The sequence below is a fragment of the Cynocephalus volans genome, chromosome 3 (genome assembly GCF_027409185.1).
Source record: "Cynocephalus volans isolate mCynVol1 chromosome 3, mCynVol1.pri, whole genome shotgun sequence".
Lineage (NCBI taxonomy): Eukaryota > Metazoa > Chordata > Mammalia > Dermoptera > Cynocephalidae > Cynocephalus > Cynocephalus volans.
The window spans coordinates 62,770,202-62,785,374 of NC_084462.1; the positions used below are offsets into that span (position 1 = coordinate 62,770,202).

Consider the following 15,173-nt stretch of genomic DNA (forward strand, 5'->3'; position numbering starts at 1 on the left):
ATCTCATGGTTTTCAACTGTCTTGGCCATCCCGGGCCTGAACAACACTGGGTCTATAAGCACAACATTTTACAAACAGATTTACACATTTTAAGTTACTGCTGGAACACAGGTATACCTTAGAGTTAACTATAGGTAGACGCCTAGATTTATAAAGAAAAACTAAGAGTTTAACTGCTCAGATGAATTCACCTTTGTTCTGGCTAAGGACAACTAACTTCACCACTTACATAAAACTTTTAAAAACTGCAGAAAACAAAGGTTACCTAAATTTTAAAAAGGGTCATACAATCTTCAAATTTTAAGGCATTTCATACAGGGAGGCCATTTTCATCTTCCTGGCATTTTAGAAACTGCTAAGAAGCATAATAAGTACCTGGAAACAAAGTGAGTGTCATCAGGACAAAACGCAACATTCAGCACCCAGGAGGCATGGCCACTCAGCGTGCCAGCCAAGTTGGCGTGTTGTCTGAAACAAGAAAGGTTCAAACAGATGGAGATGTTAATTTTTGGAATATAATCACTGAAGTGGGAAGTATATTATTAACTCTACCCATATAATTGGAGCGAATCTGCTATACCTCTAATGACCTTGTTACTATATCAAAAATTCCCTTTTCAACCAAGTGGCATCATGCACTGTAGAGATAAATTTTTACAGTGGCACTAACGCAAAATCTGTTGATGCTACCAAGAGCCAAGAATAGCATTAATAACAGCTAGAGAGCTTAAAAGCTCGAAATAAATAAAGAACCACACTACAGAGGGTCAGCTAGCCAACTCCCAGGACGAGGAAACTGAGAACCAGCAGGAGTGAGTAAGCCATCTTAGGACAGTAGCAGGTTCAGACTCCTGCCTGCACCAGTAAGTACCCTTTCCATCTGGGCCAGTGCCTCCTGTCCAAGGAAAGGAGCAAGATGTACTCTATAACAGATGAGGCTTGGATAGACCATTTTTAGCCTAACCAAGAAGAAGACAGGTCTAATTACTACAGCCATTTCCACTTTTTAAAAAAATTAAACCAAATCACCTACGGCAGGAGAACAGCCCTAAGGCCTAAATGAGGTCAACAGTTTTACCCCTGAAAACAGACCTCAGCAGGGTGGAGCAGACCTCAGTCAGGTACCAGGAAAGGTGGCCTCAGTGGGATGCAGTGCCCATGAGACGGTAAAAAGCCCTGGGTCTTCATTCACTGTCACCACTTTGGGCAAATCACCACCTCAGGCCTGGGTTCCTCACCTGCAAAATGGGGACACTAATCCATGCTGCCACCTTACTGATTGTTGGAAGGAGAACATGCCAATAAAACAGTGGCAATGAAAGTCATAAAGTCAGATACTTAAGGAACTGCTACTATTCATACTGGCTCTGCTACTAACAAGCAAGTACAACTTTAGAGAGAGGTCTTCCCCTCTAGGCCCTAGCACCCTCATTCAGCAGTAATTCCAAAAGCTGCAGTTCTAATTCCACGTCTATTTGACAACTTTTGCCATCCAAAAGCTGAGAGAAGTAGGATAGAAGGATAGCGCTCCTACTCCCAAGTTTGAACTCTCCCAAAACTCTCACAGGCATGCAAAAGGACATGCACTCAGATGGTCAGGGCTGTGGGAAATGCAGTTGGAGGCAGTCTCAGCACCCATGGCTGGGAGATGAAGAATGACACGTGGACAGAGCAGACTAGAATGCCACATTTGGAAATCAATGAACCAGCAGCATGTGGCAGGGAGAGCTGATCACAGTATCAAGTCACAGTACCAAGGACACAAATCTAACACATCATACGGATACTCTGGTGGGAACAGGAGTGGCGACTGAGAATGATAGGGGGGAAACAGGAGAAAGGGGCCTACACAGGTTCACAATAACAGAAAGCCATGAACTGAAGAGAGTGATTAACTCACCTCTATACCAGCAGTCACTAACCAACAAACCTCCCCATCCAGACCTGCCATAGGGCAGCTTGTAAACTGACAGCTCCCTAACTAGGGCAGAGGACTGTCTGCTGGACCAACCCCAGAAAATGAATGTTCTAATATTTTACTGTCACTCTGGGCCAGCCATAGTCCGTGGCTCCATTTCCTCATCTGTACACTACTTACCTACTCAAAAGAATTCAAAAGCAATGATTCCACAAAAAACAGGCTCCCTGAGAAATAGCAGCAAGTATCGGATTCTACCAGGAAGCCCATGCATGCCTTCCTCCATGCAGCCCTGGAGAACCCATGCTAAGCTCAAAGATGGGCACTGAATGGGGAAGGAATGCCAGGGGAGACAAGGGTGCTGATACAATCTGAGCACGAGTCTTTACCAGTCCCAGGAGAGGGCTCCTTCTAGCAATGGGGGAACAAAGTGGGCATCAGTATTAAGTGAGATGCCTTTAATCTCGACAAGGTAACTTACACATCATAGATCTTGATGTAGCCATCATCTGAAGCAGTGACGAGGAGCTGGGAGTCCGGGGAAAAGGTCAAGGAGCGAATGGGCATAGCATGGCCTGAAATTCATAAAGGCCCTTGTAAATGTGGCAATCACTGTCTCCTATCTCTTCATATGGCTTCCCAATGACTATGCCCCCTTTAATGACCATGAATCACTGAGCGGGACTGCCCAGGTCCTTCAGTCAGAAGAAGGGCGGGAGGGTACTGGCTGGGCCCTTCTTACTAATGTTCTAGAAATATCCACATAACTCTAGCTTCTCTTCCTGGAGCCATTTCTCCTTAGTTACTTTTCCTGACCAGTTGGGCCTCAGCATACATTGCTTTAAAAAACTCCTCTGCAACAAAGATGGCCAAACAGAAATATGTATTACTTCTGATTTGTAAGGTTAAACAAATGAGATATTATTTCCCTACCAAATCCTTTGCTGTAGGGTGAAGGATAGGCCAAGGAGGTGATATATTCACTAGGTTAGAATTCAAAATAGTACAAAAGAACATGTAATAGAGTCTCCCTACCCCTGTTCTTTAGCTATTCAGTCGTCCTCTCCAGAGGCCACCAGTGTGGAGGGTGGGGACAACACTTTAATCTATCTTAAATTATCAACAAAAAGGAGTTGTTTTTTAACACAAAGTTCTTTAGAACCAAAAATGACAGAAACGAGGCATTCATATAGCTAAGACATATTAACACATAAATAAAAAGTAAACTTGTCCACTAAAACAAGCATTTAACACTGTTACGGAACTAATATGTCTAGGTTAAAACCACGTTGACAAGACAAAAATGTGGAGGCATTTCAGTTTTCCAGCTGAGACTGGTATGTTGCAAATCTAATGCTCATTTACCATTTAACAACATTTTAATGAAAGAATAATTATTCCTTTATGATCTGATAGGCCAGTTTGCACAAAATAAGATGATGAGCAATACCTTCCAGCGTATGCAGAAGTTTTCCAGTTGCAATATCAAAAATATTGATGATTCCATCTATGGCTCCACTGGCCAGATATTTCCCATCAGGACTCTGTTCAGAGAACATATGGAAAAATAAGCACTCTGAGATTCCATGTTGTGAAGCTATCCCTACCAAACACAAGCAAACCTCCTGCTGACTGCGGGTCTCACTGGCTGGCTGGCAAACCATGCCAAAAAAACAGCAGCTGCCTGACAAGACCAATGCCACGGACTACAACAGGCTAGAACGGTAAACCAAAAGAATTGGAATGAGAAAAGAAAGCAATATTTCCTTACATATGCAATACTAAGAATGAATTTTCCTCTCGTGTCCAAAGAATATTCCTTTTTCCCACTTTCCACACCAAAAATGTTCACTTTTCCCACATGAGTTCCTGTGGCCAGATACTGGGAATCCGGAGAAAAGGCCAAAGTCCACGCATCCACTGAACAGAGAAAAGAAGGAAAAAAATACAGTGAGAAAAGATTTGTTTTATCAAAAGATACTTTTTAAATTGGAGAAACAGTGTTCTGATTCAAAAAACCATGTTGTAATGATGCTAATTCTTAACAAAGTTTAAATTTACTTTACAGCTCCTTAAATTTTTAATAGACAAGAAAATACCCAGTGTTAGCAAGGATGTGGAGAGCCCAGAATCCTCATACACTGGTGGGAATGTAAAATAGTACAAACCACTTTGAAAACAAGTTTGACAGTTTCTTAAGTGAAAACAAACACCGTAATACCCAGCCATTCCACTCCTACCTAGCTATCCAAGAGAAATGAAAACATATGTCCACACAAAGACTTGTACACTCATGTCCACAGCAACTTTATTCATAATAGCCCAAACTAGAAACAATCCAAATGTCAAGCGACTGGTGAATGGATTAACAAAATGTGGTACAGCAGTCCCCATCCTTACCCATGGTTTCCGTTTCTGCAGTTTCACATCAACTACAGTTCGAAAATAAATGGGGACTGGCTGGTTGGCTCAGCTGGTTAAAGCATGGTGTTGATAACACCAAGATCAAACACACACACACACACTCTCTCTCTCTCTATATATATATATGTATAACGGAAAATTCCAGAAATAATTCATAAGTTTTAAGTTGCATGCCATTCTGAGTAGTGTGATCCCACGCCATCCTGCTCATCTCATCCAGGATGTGAATCATCCCAGCATATCCACACCTTGTAAGCTGCCCACCCATCAGTCACTTAGTAGCTGTCTCAGTTATCAGACAGACTGTCTCGGTATCACAGTGCTTGTGTTCAAGTCACCCTTATTTTACTTAACAATTGGCACAAGAGTAGTGATGTTGGAATATTTTTATAATTGTTCTATTTTATTATTATTGTTGTTAATCTCACTGTGCGTAATTTAGAAATTAAACTTTATCATAGGTATGTGTGTATAGGAAAAAGCATAGTACATATAGGGTTCTGTACTATCCGTGGTTTCAGGCACCCACTGGGGATACTGGAACCTATCCTCACAGATAAGGGAGACTATTATACATCCTTACAATGTAATACTACTTGGCAATAAAAAAAAAAAAAATCCATGGAACTGTTAAAAAGAATCAATTAGTTTTTAAGCTACACCACACATCGTAATTTCAAGAGTTCAATCCAAACATTCTTTATGCACCACAGTGCTTCTTCAGCCAGAACATAAGGGTCTCGAGACTCACGCACAGCCTGGGTAAGCACAAGTACTGTGTATTCCATCTGGACCATTGATGGTATTTTAGCACTTCTTTTCTTGGCTATATTGGGACCTCTGCCCTTCAAAGGCAATCCTTAAGAGCTTTAGGGGCTGGGTCAGGGCCTAGCAGCCAAGGACCAATCTTCTAGTTTCCACTGCCTGCCTGGGTTGCTTTTCCCAAGCCCATTTGTACATGCAAACACCCCGGAAGTCCTGCCCCACCCCCCCCGCAACTGTGCAGGAACAGTGCCTGTCAGATCCAAGGGAAAGAAAAAAACACTCCTTCCCAAGTCACCTTTTTCATTCTTGGGGCAGGGCTCAAAGAAAGTCATGACTGTGGCCTGCCCTTCTTAGCCCATGGGGAGGACTCTGTGAGCTTGTCTCATGGTAGACAGAGGTTCTAGCCCAGATGGGTCACCACCACATTCCAGGGTGTTTTTTTTTTTTTAAGTAAAATTCTCTTGAAAATCTTCATGCCCATGTTTGTTTTAAAAAATGAAATTTACGTCAAAAGTGTTCAATTAACAAAACCTGAAAAATCTTATTGACCTCTAGAATAGCTGCCTTTTTAATATCTATCTTTATTCCTAAATAGCAGTAGCATTTATTCTAATAGAATTATGTTTTCTTATTTCTAATATAATTAGCTGTTTACAGGAATAATGGCTGGTAGAAAAACTGACTCTTATTCGTTGAAGCTTAAAATACTTCTAAATTATTTTTACGTTTCCCTATTAACTAGAAGTTTTAGTACCGGGGCCGGCCTGTGGCTCACTTGGGAGAGTGTGGTGCTGATAACAACAAGGCCCTGGGTTTGGATCCCATATAGGGATGGCCGGTTAGCTCACTGGGTGAGCGTGGTGCTAACACCACCAAGTCAAGGGTTAAGATCCCCTTACTGGTCTTTTTTTTTTTTTTTAAAAAAAGAATTTTTAGTGCCAAATGTCCTTATGCTCAAAATAGAAGAACAGTTATCCTTCAATTAAATCTTGCACTCAAAAGATTTTTGGCCGACCCCGTGGCTCGCTCGGGAGAGTGTGGCACTGGGAGTGCAGCGGAGCTCCCGCTGCGGGTTCAGATCCTATATAGGGATGGCCGGTTTGCTCACTGGCTGAGCGTGGTGTGGGCGACACCAAGCCAAGGGTTGAGATCTCCTTACCAGTCACGAAAAAAAAAAAAAAAAAAAAAAGATTTTATTTTATTTGCATAATAAATGTTTATTCTGATCATTAAGTTCCACCTCACCACTGAAAGAACTGCTGTTCTTTACCCTTGAACTATCTGCTGTTGAGTGGCTCCACACTCCCGCCTTTGCTCTTCAGTGTCGCTGTTGGAAAGCCAAGGCCTGGCTGAGGTGCCAAATGCAGGATCTTCCTCTTCATCTTCCCTTTCTCCTACTTTCTCCTTCAGGATCTCATATTTTCTCTTTTATCTTTTTCTCTTCCTTTTGTGATAGTTCACATTCTCCATACATATTTCCAAGACAGGTATAACTTCAGTGCCCGTTTTCCCTACATTTCATTAGACCTAGACTCATCAAAGAAGTTTTACCTTAAGATGAATTCAGCTGCTCTTTAGCTGTCAATAAGCAATGCTTGCTTTTGTTACTTGACCAAATAACTGTTTGTTGTTTAATGGCCTGGTCCAGTTTTGTGCAGATTCCTACCCAAAAAGCAAATAAACCAAACCCCTTTATTCTTCTCAATATCTTTTTCTTTCATAACACTAACCTTTATAACCTTATAACCTTGGAGGATATCCAGTATATGGTACTGTATGTCAGGGAAGGCAAGCTAGAAGCAATCAGTACTCATTTCTTCAAGCTGTGGTGTGCCCAAGGCCACAGTAATCATGCAGTGACCATAGCTTCATGGGTCCTGGGGGGTATAGGTACCTGAAATGAAAAGGCAGCAACAGATCTGCCTCTTCCTCCTCTCTTCTTAAGATGCTCCTTATACATCAGTCTTAACAGACTTTGCAGGATGGTTTGGGAACCCAAGTCCTCTGTAACTAATGTAAGCAGGGTAAGGGCACATGCAAAGATAACCATCTGGGGAGTCAGAGAGTGTCTGGGTGGCTTCTCCCAAATACATATCCCAGCTCACACACTCCAAAAACTGTGATTCAGTGGATCCAAAACAGGGACTGGTCATGCATATTCTTTAACAAGCTCCAGCAGAAAGAATCATGGACAAGCAATACTGCTCAGAGGGGAAATATACTCAGTTTCCAGATGACCCAGCCCCCTTATAAACTCTGGGTCCATCATTCCTTCCAATACAAGAACAGCCTGTAGTTACTGAGCATAACAGGTGGGAGGCTGATCCATCTGGGGCGCCAGTCAAGGGAACAATGTTAATGAAACACCTAAGTGGCTCTTCAATAATCAACCACAGAGGGGTGTGACAGAGATGCCAGGCTGTCTGCACCCTCTAGCGGCCACCACCCACTCTGGCAGAACAAACTCTGCTGCTGAGTGCTATGCAGTCATTTATAAGTAAATATGAGGCAAAAAGGAATCCTGAAACATCATGTTGTTTGTTCCACGTTAATCCAGCCCACTGAAACTGTTAATTCCCATCACCTCAGATGATGTTTATTAAGGCAGATGGACAAGATTATGCTGTCCTACAGCACTTAAGAATATGTTTCGTATGTGGCACATATTATAATCAGGCACTTTAATCATAATTAGTAGAGAATATCATGATACATATCTACGATAACACCGTTCTTTGTGTTCTAGGCTCTTCAAAGGTACTTAAAAAAATTCATGGAAAAACAGAATTAAAAGATAATACTAATCTTTCCATTAACTTTTTGAAGTACTTTCGTATAAGGCAGTGAATCTATCACTTCAGAATATGGCAAATAGAGAACCTTTGGACCATCCAAATACAGGTATTCCCAGTCCCACTGAAGGTATTATGTAATATACAGTCCATGCACCCATATCACCCCTCTCAAATCCAAAAAATTCTGAACTGTAAAACACATCTATGCCTAAGGGTTTCAGAAAAGGGATCATGAACCTCTATTATCTCCCATAAAGGAAAACTCTTACCAGGTCCTGCATCTATAGACTTTATCTGTTTTCCATTTTCCAAGTCCCAGAGACGAATATGAGCATCAAGAGAACTGGACGCAGCGATGGGCAGGGTGTGGCTGATGTCCACAGACACCACCCCCAGCTGATGTCCCTCCAGACTCCACTGCAGGTCCAGCCTTTCATCATGCCTTCAATGGAGGACAGAGAAATGGATTTCTTCACACACAACACACTCTACCTGACATTTGAGATTCTGAGTTTCTGTAACTATGCATTACCAGTAAGTCTCTGAAATGCACAGAGAATAAATGAAGAGCCACAGAACATCAAACACATCCAGGTTTTAACTTTGGGACTTTTTTTCTTTTGCTATAGGGCTTTAATACTGAATAACAAGTGAGGAAAAAATAAGCTGCTGTTTTTATACCATCATATTGCTATTGCTTTCTTGCCCAGAAATAATACTTACTTGACTGCAACTTGAGAGCCCAGAAGCAAAACCCTAGGCCCCAAATGTCCAAGGCTGACAATAGGAGAGAGACGCTCACCATTTCCAGACCTTCACCAGGTCATCCAGGGATCCTGTGACCACCGTCTCAGAGTTTTCTTTCTTGTTTGACCCCCAGGCAACTGACCAAATGGCATCGTCATGGGCTAGAATGAAAAGTGCTTTATTTATAAAGTCTTCATGCATGCATCTTCTACATTTAATGTAATAAAGCTGAAATACTGTTCAACAATTCTGAACATTTCTGAACAATTCTGAAACATCCACTTGTATCTGCTTTACTGTTTTACACAGCACTTTCCCATACAGCTTCTATTGGAATTGTGGGGGCAAATACAAAAACTGGAGGTTCTGAAGAAGCCACTTGCCATAAATCACATATTTACCAGGTAGGAAGGCAGTACCAGAATAAGCCAGGTCTTCAGACTCCAAATCCAACGTCCTTTCCTTTAGCATGCTGACAAAGTTTGGATATGTTGTCCCCCCAAAATCTGATCACAAATGTGGCAGTACTGGGAGCTGTTTAGGTCATGGGGGGGAGATCTCTCATGAACAGATTAATGCCCTGCCTGAGGGGGGAGTAGTAAGTTCTTGCTCTATTAGTTCCTACAAGAGCTGGTTGTTTAAAGGAGGCTGGCACCTCCCCTCTCTCTCTCTCTTGCTTCCTCTTGCATGTGATCTTGCACCGGCTGGCTGCCTACCATTTTCTGCCACAGGTAGAAGCAGCCTGAGGCCTGAGCCAGATGCAGCTGTCCCAGAACTGTAAGCCAAATAAACCTCTGTTCTTTATAAATTACCCAGTTTCACATATTTTGTTACAGCAACACAAAAACTGACTAATACACTTGCTGTACAGTATACAGCAGTCTGGAATAGCTATCACTTGGCTAAAACAAGTAAAACTAGCAGAGAACACCCCCTTCCCCACAAAAAGACCTGAACTTGATAAGAGATACATCTTAGAGATCTTTGAGAACAAGTGGGCAGTTCAAGGCCTAAAAATAAATACCTAAATAGTCTCCACACATGAGTTGGCTTTTACCACAAGTGTCTTTATTATGCTTAATGGGCCAGTTATTACATTAATCCTTTTATAAGTGTTATCTCAATTTATCACAACAACCTTATGAAGTAGATACTATTAATACCCTCATTTTATAGACAAGGAATCAGAGGCTTAGAGAAGCCTACTAGCTCACCCAAAGTCACAGAGCTAAGAAGGGGCAGAGCTAGGATTCAAATCCAATCTCTCTATTAACTAAAGTCCACTTCAAATCTAAGTCTGCAAGCTGCACACTGAGTGAGCCATACTGTTGGGCCTGAAGACCTGGTGTGGGTACATAAATGTGACAAGTGCACATGGAGGCTTTATCCATGCCTGGCAGCAATTCTCCAGGACCACCTTTCCAAAATATAAACATAAAAGGGCATTAAACTTAAACAGCATCCTGGTTTCAATTACAATCCCCACCTGACCCAAACCTGCTAACTTGCCAACCTGGGTAGCATTAGCCACACACAAGACAGTTGACTGGCATGCCCAAAGAGCCTACTACTTACCTATACTAGCTAACTTGGAAGAATGCTTTTGGCTTAAACTTTAGAATACCTAAATGTCACCCACTTAGAATGGAAGAGCATTCCACAAGTTCCTCGGGCCTTCCCTAACTCACCTAGGGTGTGCTGATGAAATGAAACACGTGAGCAGTCCATGAACAATGCTGTTCCTTTTCAGGTGTGAAGCTCAGTATCACTGGTGAGCTATATTCCTACACTGTCTCTGACCTGCCTCCTACTCCCATTCCCACCACTGCCACTGCTGCACAGCCCCCCATAATCCCCACGCACTCACTGGCCTTGACAGAAATTCATCTCATTGTTATATCCTCCATTTTCATTAAGGGTCAATGGTCCTCTGTGGGAGTCCCTGAGCTTACTGTAAGTGGAGGATCCTGTGTAAAGACTCCAAGGCAGGTTCTGAGTTCAGGGCCAGGCTCAAGTTCACCTCCCCAGATGAACTGGCATCAACAGAGTTCTGAGACTCAAAGCTCTTCCTTCTACCACCCTTGCAGCTGAAAAGCTCAGAGTTACGTCTTCCTCAGGTGGGAAAGCTTTCCTTAAGCCTGGAGTTCTCCATTCTATCATTTGACTCCTGCTTTTTCTTTTTAGTTAGTTGTTCAGTTCTGTTGTTGTTGTTGTTTGTTTCTAAGTGTATTTGTTTTCAGCTGCCTCTGCCAATTCTTCTGCAAAGTGAGTATACTTAGGAACTGCATGTCTGGTCAGCATGATAAAAATTTTAAGGAAACCTGGGACAACACAGTTCTTCACAGATGAATTTGCAGGAACAGAGAGACTACTTACCTTGCTCTTGTTTGAAGAGAATACTGTACTAAAAAAGAACAGAAGCCACATTAAACCAATGGGCAGATTTCAGATACCCCGCATCCCCTCCCTAAAGCACTCCCCTGCAAGCAGATATAGTCACTATAGTGTTAGCTACTTCCTCTGCTGTTGCCCTGACCATCCTGCAAGCTCCTTGACTCCTGCTCATGAAAGATCTATAAAGTCATACCAGAAAAAAATTAATTCTTACAGACACTGATACTCTTCCCTCTCCTACTACCTAACACCTCCCTCACCCAACAGGAGACTAATAAATTATGTTTTCTTTTTCTGCTCTGATCACCAGAAAGTTCAGAGTCCAGTTTGCAGCTTAATTTTTGCAGTTGTATAAGACCACACAGCCTGCATTAATAACTTGTTAACTCTATTCCTAATCTTATAAAGATATGTTTCTCCTGTTCTATCTCCTGTTCTGATCTTTGGAGTTTTTTTGTTTGTTTTTGTGTACACATTTTTCCAAGCTTCCTCAATCCTTTTCTGAACTATGGTACAGACTTAGATAAACTAATCCCACTCTTAGCGCTGTACATTTTATTAGTGCCATCTAACCCTGCAGTGACTAGGGTCCCATGGTCACCCAGCTCTTTAGGAGCAGGGCCAGAATCAGATGCTAGTTTCTTGATTACACACCCAGACAACCTACAGGGCTCAGACTTGCCAAAGAGACCAACTGATGTTCTTCTCCTTGACAGGCCTTACCTGGTTGGTCATTTCCTTAACCAAGGATGAAGGGCAGAAGGCCAGACAGCTCTGTGGAAACAACACCAGGATTTCATTATGAGGGTATCAACAGGACCAAGGGGGCTACTAGCAGAGGTTCTCCTTGACCAAGGAAACAAGGAAACCCTTTGTTATGGAGTTGTTCTGACACCTTTCTACAGATCAGTCCCTGGGTCCTCTTTCATAAGCCCTACCAAGTGGTGTGGTCTTCTTTCTCCCTCTGAACCCAGGGACTTTAACACCTACCCTATCCCACAGTTTCTTCTCCCCAAGCCTGACTACAGAGAGTGACTAGTCTCTGTCCCCTTGCTACTCTTTAGAGAGACAAAACTACAGGTCCTTTAATTTTAAATATTATTTATTCAAAACGCAACAAGCAAAGATGGGGGAGTCCAAAGATAGCAAAGTTCTTACAGTCCATGCAGAGGTCTCAACCAAAAATTCCTTTAAAAGTCAATAGGCACGTAAATAAGGGTGGGGGCTAGAGGGAGAAATATTGTCTTCCAAAAGGCATCAAGTCTTGAAGGACTCAGTTCAGCTACACATAGACTTACTTTAAGAATAGATTTAATTTCTCATGCTACATTTGGGTTCTTAATATTTCTTGTGTACCACAGACCCCTCTAGCAGCCTTGTAAAGACTATAAACCCCTTCTCAGGATGTTTTTAAACATACATAATACATAGGATTAGAAAGGAAACCAAGTACAGTGGATTCTCATTATTCACAGCAGTTATGTTCCATAAAGTGGCCACAAACACTAAATTAGCAAATAGTCCTCAGGAAAACACAGGGTTACATTCTGAAAGCCTTGGGGCACATTGTTGTCAACCAATCAATACATAACCAGGATTTATTTGTGTTTCTGTTTAAAGTCTAATAACTACCATAATGTCAAACTTGTGCTGAACTTGAAACAATATTCTGAGATATGAAAATATCTATAATTTCTATTCATAACCAAGTCACATTGCTAATACTGTGGTTTGTTGCCTGCATTTACAATAGAAGAAAATGCTAAATTTGTTGAGAGAAGGGACCATAGGATGCAATTTTTCTTCTTAGCCAAGATCATGGTCCTCTCAATTCTACCCACGGGCAGTTTGAAAGATCATAAAGCTAAGGCATCCAGATTCAGGTTACTTGCTTTAAATTTGCAAACCCAAAAAGTCTACCAAAGGTTTTCCAGGAATAACAGAAACTCAAACAAACAAATAATTTCTAATCTTTGCCTATGAAGATCTCAATTAGGTTGGCAGTGTTTTATTCATTTGTGACCCAAGAACAGGGTCCCGCCCAGGGTTGGAAAGACAAGAAGCAGCTCAAACCAGATCTGCTTGAGCACCAGCCCTCTCTGCTTGTCCTCTTCCCTGCCAATCTGGGCCTCACATTCAGCAAAAGAAAGAAACAAAAAAAAGTAGGAAGACTTGCAGGAAGCCAACTTCCAAAATGCCAGTCTCCCCTATTTTACCAATGAGTGCACATTTGAGGATGTACTATGAATCAGGTCTTGCTTTAAGTACTACACACAGATTAGCTCACTAAATCCTCTTAATCCCACTTAGCAGGTATTCTTATTAACAGCTCCACTTTCCTGATAAGAAAATTGAGTCTTAGGTTAAGGAAGCTTCCCCAAGATTAGTCTGATACGAGTTGGATAGTATAGGCTACTAAGAAACATTACCTCTTACTCCAATCTCTTATCTCATGCATGACAGGTAATTTCAAGAGCCGAGAGACTCCAGAACCCTCTTTTGCCACCTTCTTTCTTTAGGAAGCTTCTCCATAATTTTCCCAGGCAGAATGCATTGTTCACTCCTAGGTGTTTCCAAAGAACACTACACAGGCCTCTATTACTCAGGCGAATCAATAACTAACACTAAATGGTACTTGTATTAAAGCAAACCCAGCCTCTGCTTGTACCTGTCCAATGATGGGGAGCTCGCTACCTAGGAAGACAGCGTGGCCCACTACTGGAAAACTTCGGTTAAGAGAGTCCTTCCATCTACGTAAAAATTACCTCCCTCGCAGAGAAACCAGCCCTAATTTCGGGGCCGCACAGAACATTCTCAGGATGCAAAAGGAGGCCACCTACAAGCCTTCCCCCTCCCCTCAGGCCCCGTACACCCAGGGGCAGCCAAGGGGAAACTGAGTCACGGAAGCCTGGAGCACCCCTGAACAAACCTGCTTAGAGGCAGCCCTGGGCCCACCCTCATTCACCCGCCCTCCGGCCCGGGTCGTCAGCGGTCGCAACAACAGCCATCCCTAACCGCCGTCCGGACCAACTCACCCGGACACCGCCAGTGCACGCCTGACGCCCAGCTCAGCGAGACTGCGTCGCGCCGAGATGAGCTGACGAAGGGGCGGGGAAGACGCGAAGGAGGGTGGGCAGGGAGAGGAGGGGAGAAGCCACGCCCTGCTCGTTCCCTCAGAGGCGTGGCCGCCGGGAACCTGCTCCCGGAAGCGCAAAGTTTCAGCTTCCGGCAACAGCAGGTTGGGGGATAGGGGTTCCATTTCCTCCATCTGAACTGTTAGAGTGTACTAAACCTGCTGACTTCCTACGGTTCTGTTGCTAAAACAAAATTCAGTGAAATCGAGCTTTGTTTTTCAAACTGCAAGTCACGACCCATTAGTGTGACAGATATCAATGTAGTAGGTCGTGACCAGCATTTTTAAACAATGAGATGGAAGGGAGGAAGCCCGCGCTCCGTCCTTGGCTGGTTGCCTGGCCGCTCTCGCTTGCTGGTCACTGTCCAGATCTCTCTCTCTGGGCAGGACGTTAGAGATGTTTTGCGGAGCGGAATGCCTGGGGGCTGTCCCTGAAGGGTTAAACCCTGTTTGAGGTAATCATGGGAGAGAATAGTCTCTCCTGATTAAAACTGTTTTAGAAGTTCGAAAAGATTATAGTAGAAGGTGATGGTAGTAAAGTATAGTGTGGGTGAATGCAAATCCCTACAGTATTCATGTCCTCTCTCTCTGTTTCTCCCTTTTTCTGGTAGTTAATGCTTCACAGGATCCAGTTTATTAGGACCATCTCGATGTCTGTGATATTTCAGAAGACTGTTAGGCCACTTACAACTAGGTAAAGTTTGTCTTCGGGAGCTTTCTGAGGAGGCTGTGTGGTCCAGAAATTAGCTGAATACACTCACAGATCTCCCAGGGCCCGTTCTCTGGTCCTCAGTTAAGTCTCTCAGTGACACCTCTGTCTATGGAAACTTCATCTGGCCCTCGTGGATCCCCTGCATGTCACTGGCTTAGAAAGTTTGGGTCAAAGTGAGCAAAGTTCAGGACTGTATTGCCAAAATTCTCATGTGGCGCCTCCTAAAAATCAAGATATCCTTGTAACCATTCTGGATATTTCTGACCAGAGGGGACTTGCCCTTGA

At 42.9% G+C, this 15,173-nt stretch overlaps 1 protein-coding gene across 3 annotated transcripts in view; it reads right to left on the reverse strand.

Moving 5' to 3' along the window:
• Positions 1 to 14,126, reverse strand: part of SKIC8 (SKI8 subunit of superkiller complex) — a 22,462-nt gene extending 8,336 nt beyond the window's left edge. For 2 of the 3 annotated variants that reach the window (XM_063091029.1, XM_063091027.1), the window contains exons 1-9: positions 13,973 to 14,059; positions 11,767 to 11,817; positions 11,026 to 11,053; positions 8,705 to 8,810; positions 8,172 to 8,344; positions 3,690 to 3,838; positions 3,369 to 3,462; positions 2,400 to 2,493; positions 376 to 468 (exon numbers count right to left, since the gene is read on the reverse strand). In XM_063091029.1, coding sequence (XP_062947099.1) covers positions 376 to 468; positions 2,400 to 2,493; positions 3,369 to 3,462; positions 3,690 to 3,838; positions 8,172 to 8,344; positions 8,705 to 8,810; positions 11,026 to 11,053; positions 11,767 to 11,778 — 749 coding nt within the window. In that variant the 5' untranslated portion in view covers positions 11,779 to 11,817; positions 13,973 to 14,059. The other variant, XM_063091028.1, reaches the window with a different exon arrangement.
• Between the last annotated feature and the right edge of the window lie 1,047 nt (positions 14,127 to 15,173).